The sequence below is a fragment of the Myotis myotis genome, unplaced genomic scaffold (assembly GCF_014108235.1).
Source record: "Myotis myotis isolate mMyoMyo1 unplaced genomic scaffold, mMyoMyo1.p scaffold_m19_p_11, whole genome shotgun sequence".
Taxonomy (NCBI): domain Eukaryota; kingdom Metazoa; phylum Chordata; class Mammalia; order Chiroptera; family Vespertilionidae; genus Myotis; species Myotis myotis.
Window position 1 is genome coordinate 47,145,441 of NW_023416315.1, and position 24,286 is coordinate 47,169,726.

Sequence of the window (24,286 nt, forward strand, 5' to 3'; positions counted from 1 at the left end):
AATACAAGGTAGAACTTATCAGTGAAGCTCTCTGGATCTGCAGTTTTCTTTATGGGAAGATATTCCATTCTATGCAATTTTTATACTTCTTCTTGAATCTGTTTTAAGTTGTATTCTTCTGAGCGTTGTATAGTTCAAATTTTTGGCAAAGTTGCTTGAAATATCTTTTCATTTTTATATGGTCTGTAGCAGCATCTACAACGATGTCACTTTCTTCATTCCCAAGATTGGTTATTTGTGACTTTTTACTCTTGATCTTAGGCAAAAGGTGTGCCTACTTTTTTTTATTGATGAATTATACCACAAGCTGGTCAATTTCATTTTTTGTTAAAGAAACACTTTCTGGCTTTCTTGATTATATAATGCCATTTCACTCATTTTTGTTCTTATCTTTACATGCCCTCAACTTTTATCTGGATTTCCTTTGCTGTCCTGTTTTTACCTCCCTGTAGATCCTCAGCCTTTTCTTTTTCACATACTCATTTATATCCACACATTTCTCAGTACTGATTTAGCTTTATCCTCAAAGTTTGATATATGGTACTTTCTTATAGCTCAGTTCAAAATATTCCTTCTTTCTTCATTGACACATGGGTTACTAGGAACATAATTCTTTTTCCAATATATAAGAATTTCTCATTTTTTATTGGCTTCAAGAGAACATATTCAGTATAATACTGTCAAATTTGTTTAATCTTGCTCCAGGGCTTACTATATGGTCAATTTTTGTGGCTGTCCTGCATATACTTGAGAATATATATTCTGTAGCTTGTGGTCTAGTGTTCTATATATTCATCAACTAGGACATTAATTGGCTTGTTCAAATTTTCTGTATCCTTCCTAATTTGTTCTATCAACTTCTAGAAAAGGCATGCCAAAATCTCCCAAATGACTGTAAATTTGGATGTTTTCCTTTTAGTTCTTTAAACATTGAGGCCAGCAGAGGGAAAATGGAATGTATAAAAACAAACAAAACCCACAATGTTGTCAATGCAACAGAAGGCAGAAAAAAAGGGGGGGAGGGGGATCTCCAGAACAAGTGGGACAAACCTAAGGAGAAAATAATGGTACACTCAAATTCAAATGTTAGAGATTTTATTACATGTAAATGGATTCAGGGCTCCAATGAAGGAACAAAAAATTTTGTCAAGCTGGATTAAAAAATAAAATCCAACTATAGGCTGTTTACAGAAGCCACAGCTAAAACACAAAGTTGAATCAAGTCTGGTCTGCCAATGAACCAAGCTCCTTCTGGAGGCAGCAATGACATACAGTGTCACAGGCAGAAGATGGTGGCACCCCCCCACCCCCACCCCATTGCAGCTTCTCTTCCACTGGACCCCTCTGGGCTAGCCTGGAGCCTTTGGGGATCCCACTCTGACTCTGACAGGTTGAAGTAGGACCTTCCCCTGCCTGCCTTACAGTGGCCTCATGCTGGCAAATGGCTGGTGGAGCAAGGATGGAGGGAAGCTCAAGCCCAGGTCAGCCAGGAGCCATCCTCCAGGCTACTTGCCAGGATGGTGACAGGCCAAGCTAGAGCCTTCTGTGCCCCCCACCTCCAGACCTCTGGAATTCCTGAGTTAAAAAAGGCCCCTCAGTTTCTCCCACCAAAGTGACATTTCCCCATAAAGTAGGTGAAAGTGTTGAACACACTCCCAAAATCCTGAACTGCACACAGATTTTTCACCAAAGTAGATTCTAGAAGGCTTTCAGTGAACTGAAAGTTTCTGGTGTGGCAGTGGACCTGTGGGACAAATGTAATTGCAGATGATGAAGCATCTTACCATACATTTTATTACTTATTTCCACACTAGAAAAAAAAAAGATTTGAACTTCCTGTAGGTTCTGATTGGACCTGGACCACCTAGACTGGTCTGCGTGCAAGTATTCTTGTCTGCTAAGCTCACTTGTCCCAGTACTGATACAAACCAGTCAGCCACGCCCTGGTGTGGACCCACCTAGCCCCTTTCTGTAGGCACCAAGGGCTTTCCCTTAGCAATTAACTTTGTAATTTTAGAATCGAACTTACACCCAAGGAGTGGCATTCTCCCCAAATGAAATCTCTGCCTGTATTTAGCAGGAAAGTGCAGCGCTGAGAGCAGGAAGGGCAGGTGTTAGGGAGAAGGGCTCTCCTTGCCCCTCTGCAGCCACTTGGAACGCCCCGGGCACACGTGCTGTGCACAGGTGTGTACGCCACCATCTGCCTATGAGTTGTGGCAGTTATGATGGCAAAGACAGGAGGGAGCAACATCTGAATGAACCTGAGCCGAGGAGGACAGAGGCGTGACTGAGGAATGCATCCCAAGCAGTGCCCCCTCAGAGCAAACACATGCTGGAGTCTGGGGCAGTCAGGCCCAGAGAGATGCCTAGCTCTTCACAGCCCAGAGATGGGGAAAGTTTGGTTGGAAAGATGTGCAGGGGCTGACTGGCCCCTAGGAGAGGCAGCCAGGGGCAGGGCATCCTCAGGGCGGAGCTGATGAAGGTGGTTAGAGGCCTCCCATTTCGGGTCCCTATGTTCTCTACCATCCCAGAGTTCCTCCTCAAAGCCTCTCTGGACTCCCACCAATAGGCTGTTTGGGTCCTTGGGCCAGTTTCGGGGCCCAGTTGGAGCAGCTGCTGCAGCTGGTGGCTCTGCATCTGCACTGGTGGCTGGAGAGGCTATCTGCGGGGGGAAGGCAGCAGGCACTGAAGGGGCAGGGGGAGTCTGGGGGCCCCCAATGTGTCCAAGCAGGGGATGCACAGTGAGCACAGCACGGCTGCATGCTGAGGGTGGTGGGTGCTGGGAAGGGCTGGAGCTGGTTCCAGAAGGTTCTGCCTGGGGGGTGCCTGGAGGCGGCTGAGGCACCAGGTGGCATGTCCCAAGGGAGAGGCCTGAGGCCTCGCCAGCCCTGCAGCCTTCCGCCTGGCCATGCAGGATCTTTGGTTTTGGCCTGGTAGGGCCCTTCTGTCTCCGGTAGGGCAGGTGTCTGCGAGCAGGGCCATGAGCCCAGTGAGGTCCCCGGGGGAGGGCCCATGGCCAGGAAGCCTGGCCCTTTGGCCCAGGGCCCCTAGGGCACCTCCCTAGCCGATGCACTTGGGTCCTCATGGTGGCCACTTCCTGAGACAGGCCTGCCAGGGCCGAGGCGAGCTGATCCAGCTTCTCTGAGAGGGTGGCGCTGAGGCTGTGGAGCTCCTGCTGCAGAGAACTTCCACAGGGACACGGTGGCCGTGGGGAGGCAGGTGGCAAAGCAGGAGGGACGGTGGCCATGGGGGGCGGTTCAGGCAGGCCTCTGGTAAGTGGCTTCCCTTCCGTCTTGGCTAAAACCAGAGCAGGAATGCAGGGTGAGTTCTCAGGCTATCAGGACCTCTCTCTCCCATGAGGCAGCCCCTGGATTAGTGTATTCAGCATCCTACCCCACTACGGCCTGGCTTTAGATGGGAAGGAAGTGACTCAGGCTTGAGAACATCGATGACAATGTTCATGACATTAACAGTGGCCACATATCCAGGCTGATTCCCAAATCATGAACCGGAGAAACCACAGATTGGGTCTCCATGGTAACTAAGATTTCTTAGGACACAGGGCTTTCTAGAAAAAGGATCAGTAGGGTCTTGTGCCATCTTTGGGACCAAATGGCCCCTGAGGGCACCTAACCATGCCCTAGGGAGTCAGTGGGCAGGGCCTGGAGAAGCCTCAGCAGACAGCATGAGGCCAAGGCCACAGGCAGCATCTGGAAGAGGGCCCAGGAGGGCCAGTCCAACCCGGGACCTGGTGCTTCTAGAGGGGTGACCAAGGGTCCGCATCAGTACCCAGTGTGAATAGTCATAAGCAAACCACCAGGGATCCCCCAATCCCCTTTTGTCTTTCATATTCAGAAGTTTTTGGGGTTTTTTTCACCCTAAGTTCTCTTAGAACTGGTCTCCACCTCAGGCTAACCTCACGAGAAGGCCCTGTTACCTGCTGTTCCCCAGACCCCTGAGCCCTAGCCTGGCCCCTTCCTCTTATCAGCACCTCCAGGGCTTCAATCAGAGGAAAGAGTGAAGCTAGAGTGTCTGCAGGACCCCATCACCCCAGCAATGGAACCGTCGGGTCACACTTCCAGTCTGTGAGGATCCCCGTGCAAATCCTAGAAATCAGGAAACCCAGCCCATGTCTTAACGTGGTTAGGGAGGCACTTCCTCTGGGCCAAGTGTGATGTGGAACCACATCTGCTATCTTCAGGATGCCCATGGCCAGGTCACACAATGTGACTAGGCCTGTTTCCTCATCTATTCTCTAAAGTCCACTCAAACTCTGAACTTTGATTCTGGGCGTGTCCATTCTGGTACATCTTGATTTCTGTTTTGCCTCCGAAAGGTATCTATGCTTTTATGAAAAAGCCAGCTATTTCTATAAGAAAACACTAAAATGAAATAAGCAACTTGAAGTGAGTTCAAGGTGAGACTCTTCCTACCTATGACCCAAACAATTCTGGAAGAGTGTTAAAAAAAACTTTCCCCCCTGTGACCCTGCAGGAAGGAGCTGAGCAGTGGGAGGGGTTGGGTGGCTGTACAGATGCTGACCCATGCCCACCCCTCTGCCCAGGGCTCCTGACAACTTGAGGGGACGGGGAGGCCACCACTTCACCTGCAACACTTGGTCCTCTGTGTCCAGGCACTGGATCCCTGGATTCTTCACTAACCCTGAGCTTCCAGGACAGGAGCCGAGCGGGTGACCCAGGAGGCTGGCAGGGCCCCGGCCTGGGCCTTTTCTCTGGCTGAGGGGCAGGGCAGATACTCCCAGCTGCCCCTGCAGAAAGAGCACAAAACACTTGGGGTGTGCACATGTATCATTTTGACAAAGCCATTCTAACAAGGGAATATTTGGGCACGACCTAAAAAAAAATAACAAGCTTTCAACTCTCAAATACTGATTAAATGAGATGCAAGACGGGCAACTTGGCCTACCAGGGAGCCCAACTCTGGTCTAATGGCTTGCTGGGGCCCGTGTGACTAGGGTTGGGAACCGGACTGTCTGTGGTCCTCTGCTGCTTGGGCATGACACCTCTGGCTCCACCAGGGGGTGGGGGCCAGGGAGAGCAGGTGGAGACGACCATGATCTGCAGGTCCCACCACCAGTGAGACTCTACCAGGGACATGCTGGGGACACTCTGTGCTCTTTTCCACCAGCCCCACTGGGCAGTGAGGAATGTGGGGACAGCCTGGGCTGCAGAAAGGCCAAAGATTTCCTGGGGCCATCAGCCTGAACTGGAAGGATTCAGCCCCCTCCCCAACCAATCACTCCACCCGTACCTCCTTGGGTGCTGCCCAGGAGGCTAGGCCGGCCTGGGGTCTCCAAGCACACTTCTGTCCGGGGAGCCTGGGACCTGCCTCCCGTCTTCTCCTCTGCTTTTCCTGCTGGTCAAACACTAGGTCAGGCCGGGACTGAGAAGCGTGGTGGCCTGGGGTAGCAGGCAGTGTTTCCAGCTTTCTTGGCAGGACAACCTCGAAGTTCTCTCAGGTGGAGTCTCACTTTTGACACTTTTACGTTTATTGGCAAATTTTAAAAAGGTTTATTATTTACATGAAGTGTAAGACCCTGGCATTAAGCTCTGGATTGCTGAGGCATCCATTTCAGAAGATGTCCATCTCACATAAACATACTGCAAGGTGTATGACAGCTCCTGGCCAGCAACCAGGGAAGCAGCCAGGCTTCCCCACCCCCGGGAAGGTCCCTCTTTCAGAAAGCCTGGGTGACCTAGATCAGTGGTCGGCAAACTGCGGCTCACGAGCCACGTGCGGCTCTTTGGCCCCTTGAGTGTGGCCACGAAGTTTCAATCGCACTGTACGTGCGAGCCCACACGTGGTATTTTGTGGAAGAGCCACACTCAAGGGGCCACAGTTTGCCAACCACTGACCTAGATAACTGACCATCTGAGAGACCCTGCTTCTCCCTTCTTGCGTCCTGATTCCCACTCTCATGTTTCAAATTAGCCAATAAAGAGTGAACCCACCAAACCCTAGACGCCCACCACGACGGTGACCAAGACAGAGCACCAGGCCCTCATGCTCTTTCCTCTCTCTTGTGACCTGTGAGTATAAATCCTGCTCCTTAAAGTTCTCTGATGGTTTTGCTGAAATGCGTCCTATGATCTTAAGCAACACAGGGTGGTCCAGCCAGAACACTGCCCAGGTGGAGGAATTGTGGGGTTTGTACTGAGAAATAAGGCTGGGTGAGCGCCTCAGGCATTCCTAGTGAGAGTATCACTATCCACAGGCTGGGCCCACACAACAGCGTGTGTGTGTGTGTGTGTGTGTGTGTGTGTGTGTGTGTACACATTAAGTGTATATAATGCATACATATTATATATATAACACTAGAGTGGCCCGGTGCACAAATTCATGCACGGGGGTGGGGAGGAGGGACCACAGGAGGTTGGCAGCAGGCTCCAAGGAGGGAGCCAGCCCTCAGCCCCCCTGGGAAAGGGGCTGCCACCCACCCCCCAGTTCCTCATCCCAGCCCAGGGCCCAAAGGCCCCAGCAGGGTTGGGAAAGGAGGCAATAGTTGCTGGATGCCGACGCCTACCCTGCCCCACCACCGGACGGTTCCGGCCTCCTGCCTCCCCTCTCCTCCTTCCCTGGCTGCCACCACCGTGGGTGAATGGCCCCCAGGGAAGGGAGAGGACAGATGGGAGCAAGATAAATCCTTGTGTTGAGGGCTGACTTTCAACAGATCACAGCAATGGATATGCTCTGCTACGTACAAAACCCCAACCCAGAAGCAGGTGGTCCGGATGGTTTAGCACCAGGGGCCAATGCTGATGGGGGCCAGCCAGAGGTGGGAGAGGGGGGAGGGGCCATGGGCTACTGGCCTGCCACAGGAGGTTGGCTGTGGGAGTGCACTGACCACCAGGGGGCAGCTCTTGCATTGAGCGTCTGCCCCCTGGTGGTCAGTGTGCATCACGGCGAGTGGTGGACCAGTTGTTCCAGTCATAATGGTTGCTTAGGCTTTTATATAGAGAGAGAGATTATAACATATATATTAAGTTCATGGCTGTTTTCTAATCAAACACACTCGTTTAACCCTCCTGGAACCCTGAGTGCCTCAATAGCCCCACCTTCTCTCAGATACAGCTCATCTTACAGGGAGCTCAAGCATGACAAAAGCAGAGAATTTTCTGGCAAGAGTCAGACAAAGTGACAGGTGGGACTCAGAGAACCCAGCCTCTGGACTGTGGTCCTCCTGGGGACGTGCTCCACTCAGGAGACCCCAGGCTCACCTGTCCTGAGACCGAAGTGGTCTCTGGGCTCTGTTCTCCTTGGACCTTCACCAGGGCTTGGGGTCGGAGGGCCAGGTCTCTTGCTGCTGGGAAGAGGGTCCCTCTCTGCATCACAAAGCTGGTATCAGGGTGGGGGCCTCAGCCTGGGGCATAGCTTCCAGTCTCCCTCTCCCCCACAAGCTTACCCTGCAGCAGCGGCTGCCAGAGCTCAGGCTCCAGCCTTGGGTCTTCCCCTTCTGAGCTGCTGAGGCTGGAGCTGGAGCTGGAGCCAGTGACGGTGCCAGGGCCAGGGCTGGGGCTCGGGCTGGGGCCGGGGAGGGCCAAGCATGTGAAGCGCAGGGGCCTCCCAGGCAAGATCCCCTTCAGAGAGTTCTCCAGGCAGTGAAGTGGGGAGGGCGTGGTGGCTGTCCCTAGGCGAATGACAGAAGAACCTTCTGTCCATCAGCTTGATAGGTAGGAGGGCCCTCTGCCTGAATGAACAGGCACACAGCCCAGTCACCGGCCCCAGACGAGCTCCGGTGGACCTGAACATCCTCTCTGCCATGACGGTGGAAAGAAGTGAAGCCAGAGCCTAGCTAGGCCCCCAAACCCTGTGGAAATCCAGCTGGGGAACTTTCTGGAAGACTCAAGTTACTGAAAGCCACTAGTAGTCGGTTCCAGCCAGGCCCTGGGTCCTCCTACTCCGCTCCCTCAGGACCAGTGTCCAACAGCAGAGACTCAGTTAAGCCCACAGGAAGCCCCCAAAATCAGCTCTTGCCTGGTGGGAGCACTAGAAACACCATATTTATTCAAACAAGTCAGAGCCTACCAGCACTTCGGCAGGTCAAGGACAGAATTCTGCTGCAAGTTAACACAGCAGCAGAGGGAGCCCCTGCACTCACTCACGTGCTCAGCTGGCAGCCTGGGGAATGAACGCGTGTATGACAGGGAAGGAAGAGGAACAGAGAGGGAAGGGAAATCTATTCCCTCCTCAAAGACTCTGTTTGGAGCGAAAACATCCCAGGAAGTGCTGAGGGCAGATGTCAGCTCACCGTCCTGGAGCCACCTCCATGGTCCTGGCCTGGTGGCCACGTGGTCTTTGAGCCCTCGCTGGCAGCAGGCGGGGACACTGCTAGAGGTGAGTGCCTGTGGGCTGGCTGGCCGCAGGCTCCTGGTGGGCACGTCCCCCCTGAGATGGACTGGTTCACACACCTCTCTCCTCAGTCCTGTTTTAATGAGAGGCCCAAAGGCCTGTCAGCCCCAGGGCTCTGTGTTGGCACCAAGGAAAGAAGTTAGTGGACAGAAAACTCTGTCATCGTTGTATTCTCGGGCACACGTGTTCCAGGTGTGGAACTCACACCAGCCCTGCAGATGTTCCCAGGGGCGCCTAAATCCTCTGGGATCTCTTCAGACCCAGCTACCTGCACTCCTGGGAGCCCCACAGCCCAGTGACTATGCCAGACCCAAGCACATGGGGCCAGGACAGCCACAGTCGAAAGACGCTCCTCCACGGCCAAGGCCAGGCTCAGGCCTGAACTCAGCAGCAGAGAGCCCTGTCCCGACTGCACCCGCCATGCAGAGGCGGGCAGTGCTCTCTGGCTTTCTGGCCTCACACTAGCCTCTGCCCAGGTCTTTTCCAGAGAGTCTTTTCTTTTTTAAAAAATATTTTTATTGACTTCAGAAAGGAAGGGAGAGGGATAGAGAGATGGAAACATCAATGATGAGACTCATTGATTGTCTGCCTCCTGCATGCCCCTTGCTGGAGATCAAGCCTGCAACCTAGGTATGTGCCCTTGACCGAGATCAAACCCAGGACCCTTCAGTCCGTAGGCTGTCGCTTTATCCACTGAGCCAAACTGGCTAGGGCCAGAGTGTCTTTTCATCTCAGGGGTGGATGTGGCCCTTTTCCTACTCCTAGACCCCCGGCAACCATGCTTTACCTTCCTTGTCTGCCATCCAGTTCTTGGGCTCCACTCTCTGTGGTTCTCTGTCCCCTGCCGAGGACCAGGACCAGGTAGGCTGTGACCTGGGCACAGATATCTCTCTGAGACAATTCTCCAGGCCCTGGAGTGGGGCACTACGGACTGGAATTCCTATGAAAACCCAACATTTATAGTGTCAGACAGTCAGAGCTCAGTCTCTGCAAACCCCAGGGACCTTGCCTGCACCGTGTCCAGGGCAGCTGGGCCCAGAGGAGGAGGCACAGAGCACTGGACCTGTCATGGCAGTGCAAGGTACCTGAACTCGAGACCTGGCCCCAAGCATGTGTCAGTCCAGGCTCTGAGTGGCCCTGCTCAAGCTGGACCAACATGTCTTGGCCGCCTATTTAGAAGTCAGGTCAGTGGGCTGTGATAAGGGCACCCCAGGTCTGCTGTCAGCACGGGGACCTAAGATATGCTGGACACCACAGTGGGCTGGGACGCCTCCCACCCTTTCCCAGGGCTGATCCGAGCCTTAGGCTGGCCAGCTCACCTTTTTCAGGCCTACGTCCCTGGCTGCCCTCAGAGATCTGGAAATCCAGGTCCCCATCAGTACTGCTGGATGAGGAGAAGCTGGTGGGGGTGCTGTGGGGACCTGGGGCGAGGGCAGGGCCATCTCTGACAAAGCCTTGCAGACCCAGAGCCGGAAGAGGCCCCACAGTCAGTCCTGCAGGAAACAACACAGCTGGCATCATGGCAAAACCACTAACGAAGAGGTCCCTGGGCCCCGAGCTGTGGGAAGATGCCCAGGAGCCCTGCCCCAAGTATCTTCCATTGGGGTCTCTCTTTGGTTAGGGAGCTCACAGCACTGATTAAAATACCACAGCATGTTAACCCACATGACCCCAGCCATTGGTCTCAGGGGGCTAGAGTCAGAGCTCTTAGAGAAGGCAGTGGGCAGGAAGTTTAACTGACTTCCACCCAATTCAGGAGCTGTTTGAGGGCAGGCATGAAAAAGACTGGGGGTGGGAGGGAGGGGAGAAGGGCTTGCACTTTAAGAGACCCAGAGAGGAGGACATAACAGTGTCCTCAGCAACCTCCTCACCCCACCCCTGTGCTATGCAGGGACAAACGCCATCCCCAGGGCATGGCCACGTCTACCTTGACTGTGTGATCCTCGGGGGTTCAGCTCAGGCCTCTGAGACCCGCGGTCTCCTGGATGGGCGCTCTGGAACCAAGAGGTGGCCGGCGGCGGCTGGGGAGGTAACGACCCACTCAGGGGAATGCCCTTCAGACAGGCCTCCAGGGCTTCCAGAGGTGAGCTCGAGGCACTGCTGGCTGGGACAGGGGAGATGGCCCTATCACCATCTCTGGCAGGTCCCCTGGCCTGGCCCCAGGCTGGCTGCCCCACCCACCTTCTGCTGGGGTGAGAAGTCCTGCACCATGTATGGGAGCCTGCCAGGCAGGACACCCTCCTATGGGGGACTTAGATCTGCTCTGTTCATATGGGGGATGACACAGACTGTCCCCTAGGCTCTGGGGCAGGTGGTAGACCCACATGTATGAGTAGCCAGCTCCCTGACAGTCGGGAAATCTCTGCAAGTGAAGGTCCTTATAAGGGAGGGCTCCTGGGCAAGGCTGGATTACAGAGGGAGTGGATTAAAAGAGGGCATTAGTTGCTTGAGGACAGTGGGCTCTTCCCCTGTGGACGGGCATGACTTTATTGGGGGCTGAGAACCCCATCAGGACTCAAGTAAATGACCCAGGCCTCACCTTGCACTGTGGGGCCCCATCTGAGCACTTGGTCCCCACTGGTGTCTCCATCACCCCCGGGGCTGCTGGTGGCAGAGGGTCTGTGGGTCCGCTTGCGGAGCTGACAGGATGCAGGCACTGGGGGGCTCTGGGCCCAGCCATCCTCCATCTTCACAGAGAGCACACGGCCAGCGCCAGCACCGGAGCAGGAAGGACGAGTCTGGAGGGATCTGGGCCCTGCGGGAAGCCCTCCATGAGGCCCTCATGGGTTAGGACAGGGCTTCCAAGTCTCCCCTCTGAGGTAGTCACACTCAGTCACCAGCACATGGACCAACTCACACTTCCTGTCCTGCCACCAGCCTCCCCTCACCCCCCCCCCCCCGGCCCCTCCGAGGGGCACCTCCAGAAGTTTCCAGAGGAGCCAGGTCAGTCCTCCCAGGAAGCACCTATCAGGTCTTTCCTCCAAGGCCAGCACACCTGTCTCAATTAGACTTTCTCAACGTCCTGAGAAGCTGCGGAGCACAGGAGAGCTGAGAGTGTGGAAATACTATCCCAGCCTACTAGGACATGATGAGAACCCCCACATCCAAATTATGCCCCAAATGTCTACTGGGCTGAGCTCTGTTCTCAGTTCTCCTTCCCCTACACCAGTGGTCGGCAAACTCATTAGTCAACAGAGCCAAATATCAACAGTACAACAATTGAAATTTCTTTTGAGAGCCAAATTTTTTAAACTATATAGGTAGATACATTGTTATTAACTTAATTAGGGAGGTACTCCTAAAGCTTAGGAAGAGCCACACTCAAGGGGCCAAAGAGCCGCATGTGGCTCGCGAGCCGCAGTTTGCCAACCACTGCCCTACACCATCCCTTCCTTCCTTCTGGAATTCCTGGCTCCTACTCTAAGAGCTGATCTGGACTGATGAAGCACCTCCTGCGTGACCAGCTCCATTTACGGTGACAATCCCCAACATCTGGCCACTCCAACCAACACACAGAAATGTGGCCTGAGTGTCTCACTGTGAGGGTCACCCACGGCCCTGCCTAGAGCAGAGGAAGGAATGGATGACGTCCAGGCCTTCCCAGTGCGGCCAGTGCCTTTACCTCCAGAATTCCTTCTCCAGGCCCCCGGATCCTCCTGCAGCCGTGCTTCCCCCGCTCCTGAAGGGCTGGGGTGCGTGTCCTGGGCCACTGGGATCTCCTTCAGACAGTTCAGCAGCCCCTGGAGGGGACAATCCCCAGACGCTGCCTCTGTTTTCACTACAGGAAAAAGCAACACATTTCCACCCTGAGCCCAGTGTCCTCAGTCTTTGTGAAAACAACAGGTGGACAATCCAGGTAGGCAGGTAAAAGAGCTCAGGGCCAGAAACCTGGAGGTGTGGGTCATCTGTAACTCATTCAGTTTTGCACAGGCCACTGTTGTCTTGGTGGCAGGTTTAAAATATCTGTCTCCATACCTCCCAAAACTGGACAGAGAAGAGAAGGGACGATAAAGGCAGAGCACACGGTGTGACTCTGAACACAAATGAAGGAGTGGGCTGATTGGTCGCTGCTTGTAGACAGTTCTTTGGGCCCTGAACAGGACTTATATTGAGGAGGCCAAGCCTTTTACATGCACGCACGCACGCATGCACACGCACATTACTGTACTTAAGCCTCACACAGCCCTCTTAGGTGGAAATAATGACCCTCTTTTACAGATGGCGAAACTGAGGCTCAAGGCTTCAGGAGTCTTGAGTCTACACAGTTAACAGATGTCAGACTCCAGGACAGGCATTCCTGGACCCACCATACTGCCCTGATCGCCCAATTCCACGCTAAGTGTTGAACTCACTCAGCACCTCCTCCTCTGACATCCCCCAAACAGGCGCGTAAAGAACATAAAAGGATCCAAGGTCTGCTTTGAGTTTCCTTCTAGCAGCTGCCTACATGCTATTCTAAGAAAGCCACCTGGCTCCAGAAATATGACCCTGATGATATGCAGCAGCCAAGTCGAGAATGATCCTTCAGGAAGACACTCGATTTAAAGGGAAATAGCTCTAGAAAGCCAATTCGAGTTTTAGGGACTTCAGAAACCTTGGCCTGAGACAGGTCCATAGGACTCACCTCCCCAGGGTGGGCTCCCAGGTCCCAGCTCCACCCGGGTTAGCCGTGACATGCCCAGGCCTGGGACAGGAGGCGGTAAGCTCGAGGGCGCCTCAGGGTGCTGGGGCCCAGGCACAAGGATTTCCTTCAGGCAGTTGATGAGACCTTGCAAGGGGCTGCTCCCAGGAGAGGTTCCTGTGGGACCTGAAAGATCGGCCAAGGTCAGTGAAGCCCTGATGGTGGCAGCTGTGAGATGACAGGGCATCTGAGATCTCCCACCTGTGAGAACGGGAGGGCCCCTGCTCTGTTGGGTTGTCTAGAGGCTGAGATGGGAGAGAACATGCCTCCATTTCCCTATCCCACTCAGCTCCAGGATAGACCCACTCTCAGGAAAGCCAGCCTCTCACCTGCTCCTGAAGTCCCTCTCTGCTGTTTTCTGTGGCTCTTCCTTCTGCCGGGGCTACAGGTGAGAGGACTGCACTTCCCGTCTGGGGCTCCAGGGCCTTCCTTCTCCGTAGGCTCCTGTGTGTCTGCAGTTTCTGTAGCAAGAGAGACAGGAAGGCCATTCCAGCCCTGGCTCCTGACCCCAGGGAATTGCCCAGATCTGGTGCCCACAGACGGAGAGGCCTCTCCAGCCCCCAAATTCCCAGGGGGCAACCTGAACTACTCGTAGAGCCAGCTCCTGCAAGGCTTGCTTCCTCCTGGTATAATTGTAAATACCAAGACTGTTCACTCCAAATGCCTGGGACCCTCCCCCAACTCCAGCCTCTGACTTTGGCTCAGCAAGTGACACCAGCAATCTCAACATACAGGCCCTCATTCTGCACTCATGTTTGTCAAATGTGGAGTCTTGGAAACCCCAGAGCAAATCTACCAGGCGACACTTGAAGCCACAGGCCCAATGGGGTATGTTTTCCAGGAGTGCCAATTTTATTCCATATTAATTTAAAATATTTTTAATAAAACAGATATTCAGACAAATGCAAAAATTTAAAAAAATGAAGTGAGATTCCCCCAGAGAAATTCTGATGACTACCCTTGCCCTCTTCTACTCTGAGGGTTGCCTTAATGAGAAGGTCTGAGAATCAGATCAGGTGTGCACAGGTATGTTACCTGCTGAGAGGCTTGTATGTCAGCAGCGGCCCCCACTTATGTGCATGAGCAGCGTGAGCACACAGTACTCCATGAGCAGGGCTGGGTGACAGGCCACCCGGGCACTGAGCACCACACCTCCTCTTTGGTTCACAGACAGAGGCTGAGCACTTGTCCTGCTCTCCAGGGAGCTTGTCCCCATTTAGCAACAAGGGAAACCAAGTCTTAGAGAATTGAATAGGGCAGTGATGGCGAACCTTTTGAGCTCGGCGTGTCAGCATTTTGAAAAACCCTAACTTAACTCTGGGGCCGTGTCACATATAGAAATTTTTTGATATTTGCAACCATAGTAAAACAAAGACTTATATTTTTGATATTTATTTTATATATTTAAATGCCATTTAACAAAGAAAAATCAACCAAAAAAATGAGTTCGCGTGTCACCTCTGACACATGTGTCATAGGTTCGCCATCACTGGAATAGGGCATGGGGTCCGGTTCTCCTAAATCCAGAGTTGGAACCTGCCCCCACTGAGTCACACTCACTGATGGGGAGGGGGCTTCCCTGCCTCCTGGCTCCGGGTGAACTGCTGGACGATGAGCTACCGCTGGGCTGGTGGACGGGCGTGTCTGGAAGGCAGTTGAGCAGGCCTTGGAGAGGGCAAGTTGCCACCGTCACAGCTGCTGTCGGGAGGAGGGAGAGGACCCTGGAAGCTGAGATTTATGCCCAGCAGGTAAAGCGCTCCATTCCAGCCCTTCTTTGCCATATTCCACTAACAGGACAACAGTAAGCTCTGCCTTGTCACTCCTGAGCTCTAAATGTCGACTCACAGTCACAGTCTTGTTCTGATTAGATCCCTCCCACCCCCACTTTCTATTTCCGTTACTATCAACAGAGCAGACTCAAAGGAACCCTATAGGCTGGGGCTGATGGGGACAGACCCCCTGAGGAGGTGAGGCCTGAGCTGAGAAGGGCCAGTGAGAAGGAGAGACTGATGAGGTGGGAAGAGCACAGGCTGGGAGGGGGACCTTTGTCCCCACTGGCCATTCAAACAAGGCAAAGCTTAGCCTTCCTCACCTTAGAACAGGGACTGGCTTCACCTGCCACACAGGGCACAACGTGACGTGGCCACAGGATGTGGATGAAGCCATGTAGAAACCACTGTGAGAAAACTCAGAGGCTGCTGTTTCATCAGCTATCCATGTCTGAGGCAGGCACGCTGCCAGGGCATTCATGAAATGGAAAGACTCCACCTAGGGTCTGGCAGCAGCTAGGCAGGCACACAGCACACACATGGCACTGCTCACAGCTTAAACTTCACCTTGTGGAGTGCAAAGGCTGCCCTGCATTCCGACTTACCTTCAGGGTTCGCCTGTTCCCCATCCAGGCCGGCTCTCCCGCTCTCAGGGCCGATTTCCCCAAACAGGAACCCCGGAATCTCCTTCACCAGCTGCACCAGGGCGGTGAGGTGCAGGCTGTGCTGGGGTGCTCCTCCTGCTGGAGAGGCCACAGTGAATCCCCACTCCCTACGTCAGCTCAGCACTCACACTTCTGTATGCGTTTCATGTGGTCCCGCAACCACATAAGGAGCGGCAACGGAGAGACCAATGGCTATGAGATAAAGAGGACCAGGGCTCAGGCCTGGTGACCTGCCCACGGGCACAGCCAGGACTGGGAGCTGGGACCCCGGGTAACTGGCCTCTTCTATATGCTGTCTTCATTATCTGTTACTCCTCTGAGGGGAACACCAAAGCTTGCATCCCCATCCCCTCTCACCATTGGAGCCCTCTGCCTTTCCTGGCACTGCCCCCCCCCTAAATCTCCCGGCCTTGCCCAGGCTGAGCTCTGGGTGCCAGCCCTGTGGCAGCACCTTCGGGAACTTTAGGTGGGCTCTGCATGGGTGGTGGCAGGAAGGGAGCCCACAGAGGTGATGCACTCCAAGGGTGACCCCAGGTTTTCTCTGAGCAGGTCACTCACTGGGCAAGTGTACCAAGCTCCCAGCCCAGAGGGATGAGGGGTGAAAGGTCAAGGTGGGGTTAGGGTCAAGAGCTTGGTGGGGTGGAGAGGACTGATGTCACAGTGTCCCATGTGAAGTGGAGCTGGGAGCTAAGGACCACATGGTGGGAGGGAAAAGAGTGAGTCCACTCGGGTCCAGGCTTCCCAGGGGGACCAGGATACCCAAAGGGGCCTGGCCGTCTACCAAGATTACTCACCTACGGCACCTCCCTTAGGAGGCTCCTGTTCCTCGCCAGCTTTGCTGCTGCTCATGGCTCCTCCAGGCTCCGCAGGAGACAGGAAGGCAGAGAGGGGGAGCAGGTCAGCTGTCCCTGAGAAAGAAGAGGGACAGTTACTCTGGAATGGAAGCTTGCCTCCACCCCCTAAGCCCAAGCATGCAGGCGGCCCTGATGCCCGTACATCCATGCATCTGTTGACCCATGTGTTCATGTGACCACCAAACCCCAGGAACCAAAGAGTGTTAGGACCCACAAAACCACCTTGCTCAGTGTTTTGCCAGCTTTTTAGCACCCCCATCAAAGCAGACCCGAACCCTAGTGCAGTCCACAGAAGCAACAATGGTGTAAAACATCAGTGAGGCCCCCCCAGCTCAGCTGAGGCTCTCAGAACACTGCCTCCAGCAGTGTTTCTTTTGTAAAGGAAGATTAAGGCCTCGGCCTGGGGTGCTGGATCTAGCCCCCTTTCCACTTTCAGCTCAGGCTCTTGCTATACCTCCCCAGAAAGGCCCCAGGGCACGGCCGGCTCCTTACCCAGGGAGACCAGCGCCTGGTAGTTCTCCTGCATCACATCCCTGTAGAGTTCCCTCTGCCTCTCCCCAAGGAGCTGCCACTCCTCCTCAGAGAACCGCACGGCCAGGTCCTGGAAGGCGATGGGCACCTGCGGGCACAATCTCGGGGGAGTGGGCTGGTTCCATCCCATCAAGGTCAGGTGCACACAAAGGAGTGGGGAGCAGCAAGCGTGTGGTGGGCCTCTGACACACAGGAACAGGCAAAGGAGCAACAGCAATCAGATGGAAGTCGACTGTATCCCCAAAATGCTATGCTGTGAATGTGGCCTTATTTGGGAAAAGGGTCATTAGGGATGTAATTAGTTAAAATAAGGTCATACTGGAGTAAGTTAGGACCTTAACCCAGTATGACTGGCGTCCTTATAAGAAGAGAGACGCAAGAGAAGGCCATGTGACGACAGAGGCAGAGATTGGATTGATGCAACCACAAGCCAAGGAACGCTTGGGTCTACCAGAAGCTGGGCAACTGAACCCTAAAAAGCAAAACCACGGATTAGGGGAAACTACTATATATTAATGCAGACCAGTAGCTTTATTGCTAGCTTTACCCAGTGGCCAAATAAGTTTCTATTGAATGAGTACAAAAAACATTTTGCATAAATGTTAAAGGCACACTTTAAAATTAAATATCCATTGCAGTTTGAAGCTATTTATTACATGTTCTCAAAAGCTAGTATCTTTTTGCCAAAGCAGGTTTGGCTCAGTGCTTAGAGCGTCGGCCTGCGGACTGAAGAGTCCCAGGTTCGATTCTGGTCAAGGGCATGTGCCTTGGTTGTGGGCACGTCCCCAGTGGGAGATGTGCGGGAGGCAGCTGATCGATGTTTCTCTCTCATCGATGTTTCTGACTCTCTATCTCTCTCCCTTCCTGTCTGTAAAAAATCAATAAAATATATTTTTAAAAAAAAAAGCTAATATCTTTTTAAAGTATGATACTTTGCAAAACACTGTGTAATATGAAGTGAGAATTCTCCTGATCCGTCCGCAATGTGTTAAGGAACTGGCCTAGTCTGATTTATCTATCTGTCCTCTGTGAGTTCGCTTAGTAAAAGTCAATTCCCTGAGAACCAGAACCTAGGGGTGTAATGATCAACATCAGGCTCTGCCCCTGCAAAACAAGAGTTCCACCCAGACACCCCGTCCGGAGGCCAGTAAGAAGAATCAAATCAGGATGGCCTTGGATGTTCATTTCTTCTCCAACTTCTGGTAGCTCAACACAGAGCTGACTTGGCAGGTCTGAGTTAGATCCGGGGAAGAACATGCTGATAGTATGGACATACCAAGTTATGGAGGGTCCACCTTTCTAACAAGGCCACTCCCAGGACCAGGGATATTGGCTGACCCCTGCCCGGGTTCCTCTCTAGGTAACTCATGCCATGCTGTGAACAGCGGCAGCCTGGACACCTCCTATCTGATGACAAGAGCTTGGGATTGTGGGCATGTACGCCTCCCCCACACCCAATTCCATGTACCAGGTGCCCCAGCCACCCAGCCAGCCTCTCTGCTCCATCGGCCTCTCTCCTCTGCCCTCTCTAACTTTAACACCCACACACTAAAGGCACCTGCTGGCTGCTGAGTGACACATGTCACACAGAGGCTCTGTTCTCAAGGGGCTCACAGATCAGCGGAGGCATGATCCTTACATGTTTCGGAGCATTTCAGATCTCCTGCTTGATACAAAACAGCCCTATGCTGGTGACACACTTATCCTGTGTGAGGGGCAGAGGTTCCAAAGTGAGGAGGAGTGAAGCAGCATGCAGAGTGGATAGACAGCCTCAGGCCTAGGGCTCAGGCCTTTGGACTGAAATTTTGGTGTCCCTTCCCTGTGCTTGACTGTGACTACATCCTATATAGTAAAAGCGTAGCATGCAAATTGTCCCCTCGAACAGGAGTTCAACCAGGGGTTGGGGCTGGCCGGGGAAAGGGAGGGAGGCCCCAGGCAGCAGCGGCAGGAGGCCCTGGCCGGCAGCGGTGGTAGTGGTGGTGGTGGTGGTGGTGGTGTGGCTGGCAGCCCCTAGGGCAGTGATGGCAAACCTTTTGAGTATGGCGTGTCAGCATTTTGAAAAACCCCAACTTAACTCTGGTGCCGTGTCACATATAGAAATTTTTTGATATTTGCAACCATAGTAAAACAAAGGCTTATATTTTTGATATTTATTTTAAATATTTAAATGCCATTTAACAAAGAAAAATCAACCAAAAAAATGAGTTTGCGTGTCGCCTCTGACACGCGTGTCATAGGTTCGCCATCACTGCCCTAGGGACCTTTCAGTGCACGAAGTTCATGCACTGGGCCTCTAGTCCAATAATAATAAGATCCATAAACCTTAAGAAACTAAGCATCCAGCATCCAATTTTTTAAATTACTATTACCCAGTAAAGTCTGTAATGCTAGACATGGGGGTATCTGTATCAGACCGTCCCATTCCCAGTAACCTCGTAATAAAAGCTGAACATTGAAACAGATTTGTTCAAGTCGGTGATGGGGAAAGGATACAAGTCCTGACTACAACAAATGCTCCTGTGCCACTGCTAAATGGCATGGCCCAGCTGGCGCGGGAAACGGGGCATAAGGCCCCAGCAGAGCCAAACGGTAGTTCTGCCGGAGAGCTAGTTCAAGCCAGCAGACAGCATCTGTTTAGTAAACCAGGAGGAAAAATACTCTGTATCCTCAGCTTCTCCCATCAGAAGCTCTTACAACATAACAACTGACAAAACAAAAGGGCTTTGAGGTTCAAAGGATGTGCTTCACAGCTTCCTTTTAATCGGGGCTGATTTCCCAACTCATCCTAGGTCTACTAAATCATGATTTAGTGCTTTCAGGGTTCAGACATCAACATTTTCAAATTTCCCAGGGGATTCTGATATGCAGTTCAGCCACAGATTGGAGACTGGATGGAACCTGCCTGGTCCCCAGACTATGAAACTCTCCTGGTAAACAGGCCCCTCGGCCCCTCCCTTCTCCCCAGGCACCAGCTGTCCAAGGTAGTACGTTTGTGAACTAGAAATCACAGACAACTGCTGTGGACCTTTAAGGAGCAGTGAACATTTCATGCCAATTTCCACCCAAAACTGGGTGGATCATCAATTTCTACTTCAGTGCCTTCAGTAATGGGTGTCTATCACACTCCCAACAGCTGGCCCTACTGCTGGCCTCATCTGGCAGTTAAGAAGTTCTGGATATAGACAGGGTGGAGCATGGGGGTTAGGGCTTGACCTCAGGAACCCGGCTGCTGGCATTCCAATCCCTGCTTTGCTTCATATTAACTAAGCCACCTCGCCAAGTTCATCTAGGAGACTGGGATCATAACGACCTACGTTGTAGGCATGCTGTGAAGACTAAATAGATTGATACAGGAAAAGTGCCCAGAACAAATGCTGGAACGTTCAAGTGCTATGAGTAGTGTTACTGCAGCCAAATCTGCCTGCATAACACCCACCTGCAGGTCACAACCTGCCATCTCCAGCTACACAGAATGAACGGACTCTTCCACATACTCCAATGCCTGTTTATCTCCCGGCTGATATGCCCAGCTCTTCTAGACCCCTGGAAGACACGGTTCCCAGGCCTTTCACCACCCAGCCTCAAAACAAACTCTTCTATGACTAAGTTCTTACAAAATAGGAATGAAACTGACTGTGGCCAGGGTAGGAAGTCCCATCAGTGGCTTCCCCTGCCCAAAAAAGCAGAGGAAGAGTGAGGAGTGTGTGTGTGTGTGTGTGTGTGTGTGTGTGTGTGTAGGGAGTGAGCAAGAATGAGTGTGAAAATGTGCAGGCCACAAATACTCAACTTCAGGAGAGGGAAACCCACCTCTGGCTTACAATCTGGACTCACCACCCTCCTCGGGTCCTACATCATCCCCTTTGTGGCTCTCAGACCTCCACCCTCCCTCAGCCAATGGGAGAAAAGCTTTCCTGGATGACCCAGGGTTGCTGTAACTAAGCAGCCTACTGGCTCACTGCTGCCATGCTGGTCCTCCTGAAACACTCCCTCCATGGTGTTACTAGCCCAGCATGAAAACGCAGGGTTAATACCCATCGGACTCATCCATCTTTCACTGTCCTTCTCAACCTGACCCATTCTCCCAGCATGCCTCAGGCTTGGGCTCCCAGATCTGACCCTGCACCCTGCTGCCCCTCACCTGTAGGCTGGGCTCACAGGTTGGGGATTGGCACTGGACAGGAAGACAGGAGGCCCACCCTGTTCCTCCCCAAGGCCACTCCTGGCCGCCATCTCCATGAAGCTACACAGTGTAAGCACACACACGTCCCAGAACATCAGGTCTGAAAGAGCAGTGGTCCAACCCCTCATTTTATAGAAGAGGGAAACTCTGGAATGAGGAGGCCCGAGAATGGGGCCAGGGGGCATATCTGAGCAAGAGTGCTATTCACCAGACAGCCAGAACTGGCAAGAGAGGCTGCCCCTGCTCCCACACCTCCAACAGGCCTGGCTGATCCTTCCTACCAAGAGCCAGTGGGGCACCGATGACACCGAGGTCCTGGCACAGTGACTGCTCTGCCTGGACACAGCCTGCTCCAGACCCAATCCCCACCTTACCTAGAGGATAAACCCTGGGAGTGGTGGGCAGGGACCTAGTTTCAGGTCTCCCCGCCCCACCCCAGGGCAGATAAGGGGCTGGGAGAGGTGTGTGTCCAACATCCTACCAAGAATAAAAGTACCAGATGTATTCATTCCCCTGAGGCCTTCATGTCTACCGCTCCCAGGATAACGTAATTCATTAAAACTAGCCAAGCGAGGGAGAGCGAAGGTGAACGCAAAGGGCCGACTTTGCAAAGGGGGAGAGAAGCCCTGTATACTGAAGGCGGGCGCGGGTTGGGGTGGCCCGAGGAGGGATACGGCGCACGCAACCTGCGCACCGGGCCCGCGCGGCCCAGCCCGATCCCCAAGTTGGAGGGTCCCGGGCTCTCCCCCCGCCCCCGGGGCCGCGCCCTGCCCCGCCAGCCAACCCGCTCAGGCGTGCGTCAGTCCGTCCGTCCGTCCGTCCTCCCCGCGGGGGCCCCGCGCGCCTTACCTGGTGCGCCATCCCGGCCGCAGCCTCCGCTCCAGCTTCCGGCCGCGGTCTCCGGCGCCCGCTCCCCCGCCCGCAGGTTGCGGCGCGACTCTCTGCGACACCGGCGGCCGCGGCCCAGGGGTTGGCGCGGGAGAAGGCGGGACCGGGGGCGCGGACCCGAAGGAGGGGCGCGAGAGGGCGCGCCCAGCCGGCCCCAAGCCTCGCTTCCCGGGAGGGGTGGTCCCGCTTCCGCCCGGAGACCCCGGCCTCGGCGCTTGCGGGGCGCAGGCGCGAACTACACTTCCCAGAGGGCGCCGCGGCCCGGGCGGCCTGGTTGAACCCCTCACCGCCGCAACCCGGACCCCGCGAAGCTGCCAGGAGGGGCTGGACGCTGGGACCCGCCTGGTGGCCAGTTTATGGTGGGCTTGCCCGCGTGTACGCATCCGTCCGTCCGTCCACCCGTCCATCCATCCATCCATCCATCCATCCATTCTTGCATCCAACATTTACTGAGCGCATCCTCTGTGCCAGGTGAGGACGCTCGGATGAAACGTGACCCGCCTCTGCGAGAGGGCCCGTCTCTTACACCGACCTTGGCCGAGGCCCCCCGGGGCGGGGAGGGGGGAGAGCGGGTCCTTCAGGGGTGGAGAGGGGCCGCAGGCTGCGGTCGTAAGTAGGCGGGAGTGGCTGCCAGACCTTGGCGCATCCTCACCCGTCGCCCGGCTCCCTCGCTCACCACAGCTTTGGCCGCGCGTCATTGCGCCTTGGGTGACTGTTTTCTGCACAGGATTGAGTGAGGGAGATGGATTGGAGACAGTGGTGTGCTTGAGCTGGCTTGCACCGGAGAGTCACTTGGGAGCATATCTTCCCAACTCCATGTTCAGTGACTTTATGGTTTGTAGCTTAAAATTGGCCGTGGTGGGATTATTTACACCGTGAAATTGGGAAACATTAAGCATCAGCAATGCCCGTTCCCCCAAGAGCTGGTTGTAAACATTTACCAGCACACTACTGATTTGGGGCAATGAAAACATGTAGAAATGGAGATAAAATAGCAATTTCACAAACAGTTTTTAAAACAACAACAACTTCATTTTAACCTTGGGGGGAAAAAATATAGAAAAAGTGAACCTGCCCTGGCCGGTTTGGCTCAGTGGATAGAGCGCAGCCTGCAGACCGAAGAGTCCCGGTTCTATTCCAGTCAAGGGCATGTACCTCGGTTGCAGGCTCCTCCCCAGCCCCGGCCCTGGTCAGGGCTCCTGCAGGACCACCAATCCACATCGATATTTCTCTCTGTCTTTCCCTCTTTCTTCCACACTTTAAAAAATCAATGGAAAAATATCCTCGGGTGAGGATTAAAAACAAAGAAGAAAAAGTGAACCTAAACTAAGTCTATGAAGAACAAGAACTGTGATAAGTGAAATAAAAAGTCAGAGTTGGAGCAGCCTATCATCCTTGGGCTGTGGTGTTCAGTGACAGGGTTTTAAATCACCCCTGACTTTTTTCCAGATTTGAGAGGGCTCAGTATCCTAAGCCTGGACTAGGGAAAGACGTTAAATCTTCAACATCAGCTCTAATGAGCAAGAGTGACAGCTAGGAGGGGGTATCTGAGTTTGAACCAGGAACCTCTTGGTCTGCAGTCAAATACTCTACACTTGAGCTACAGACATACACCCAAGTAATACCTTTTGCCTATGTAGTCATGCCCAATATTCCCACAAAATGTTGCCACCACTGTTCATTCAGGTTGGGCCTCCTGAAAGCTACCAAGCCTGCCTCGCTGCAATTTATCTTCCTGATGCAAAGCAAGCACCAGGTTCCCTTTGCTATAGCCACCTGCCTGCCCTTTCTGGAAAAGCACTGACAATTATAGCTGGAAGGGGCCTTTCTCAGATTTCCTGTACTCAGGAATCATATTGGGAACTTGTCAAACATGATCTGGCGTTAGGAACAAGCTCCTTATGGAGGGTCAGGAAACCCCACTTTGAGAAACACCTGTCATGGATCTACATCTGCTTCCTTTTTCGCCACCTGCTGGAAGACTCCGGTACTGAAATACCCAAGTAGGGCGATAGGCTGAGAATTCTAGCACCAGTCTCAGGACTAGCCAGAGCTGGTGGGGAGAGCCAGGATTGAAACCAAGGACCACAGTCAACTGCTCATACTCTGAACTCCGCTGTAGACGAGTGGTCCTTAATTTTATGTGCATCAGAACCCTACCATTCATCTGGAGGGCTTACTAAAACAAAGATGACAGTCCCACCCTAAAAATTTCTGATGAACAAGTTTTCAGGTCATGCTGATGCTGCTGGTCCGGGGCCATACTTTGAGAGCCACTGCTCTAGACCGTCACCCACCTGGGACCAGACACTCTCACACTGCAGCCACACCGAGGGTGCCTGCTCACC

At 53.5% G+C, this 24,286-nt stretch overlaps 1 protein-coding gene and 1 long non-coding RNA gene across 11 annotated transcripts in view; one reads left to right on the plus strand and one right to left on the minus strand.

Moving 5' to 3' along the window:
* Nucleotides 1–1,078: 1,078 nt before the first annotated feature.
* KRBA1 (KRAB-A domain containing 1) lies at nucleotides 1,079–22,402 on the minus strand. Of its 10 annotated transcripts, none has more exons than XM_036328372.1 (18): nucleotides 21,900–22,401; nucleotides 16,832–17,052; nucleotides 16,280–16,393; nucleotides 15,426–15,560; nucleotides 14,612–14,749; nucleotides 13,381–13,512; nucleotides 12,995–13,177; nucleotides 11,993–12,148; nucleotides 10,910–11,125; nucleotides 10,298–10,474; nucleotides 9,690–9,863; nucleotides 9,158–9,310; nucleotides 8,270–8,443; nucleotides 7,424–7,648; nucleotides 7,239–7,343; nucleotides 5,272–5,373; nucleotides 4,607–4,768; nucleotides 1,079–3,297 (listed from the first exon to the last, which is right to left on the minus strand). In XM_036328372.1, the coding sequence occupies exons 1-18, from the start codon at nucleotides 22,382–22,384 to the stop codon at nucleotides 2,375–2,377; spliced, it is 3,975 nt and encodes a 1,324-aa protein (XP_036184265.1). In that variant the 5' UTR covers nucleotides 22,385–22,401; the 3' UTR covers nucleotides 1,079–2,374. The 10 variants fall into 10 exon arrangements, with proteins under 10 accessions (XP_036184265.1, XP_036184264.1, XP_036184263.1 ...); XM_036328371.1 differs by having other exon boundaries at nucleotides 14,612–14,746; nucleotides 15,426–15,563; XM_036328370.1 differs by having other exon boundaries at nucleotides 15,426–15,563.
* The window catches only part of LOC118666278, a 36,533-nt gene continuing 34,440 nt past the window's right edge, over nucleotides 22,194–24,286 (plus strand). The window contains exon 1 of the long non-coding RNA XR_004970924.1: nucleotides 22,194–22,297. This is a non-coding gene — a long non-coding RNA (uncharacterized LOC118666278). The remainder of the gene's footprint in view (nucleotides 22,298–24,286) is intronic.

What these genes read in the sequence shown, in the direction of transcription:
- KRBA1 (XM_036328370.1), bottom strand. Translation starts at nt 22,384, where the DNA reads ATGTTGGATGCAAGAATGGATGGATGGATGGATGGATGGATGGACGGG. An exon ending in CTGGCAGCCGCTGCTGCAGG is followed by an intron (nt 7,344 to 7,423) that starts GTAAGCTTGTGG and finishes TTTGTGATGCAG; the next exon opens with AGAGGGACCCTCTTCCCAGC. An exon ending in CAGAGGACCAAGTGTTGCAG is followed by an intron (nt 3,298 to 4,606) that starts GTGAAGTGGTGG and finishes CTCTGGTTTTAG; the next exon opens with CCAAGACGGAAGGGAAGCCA.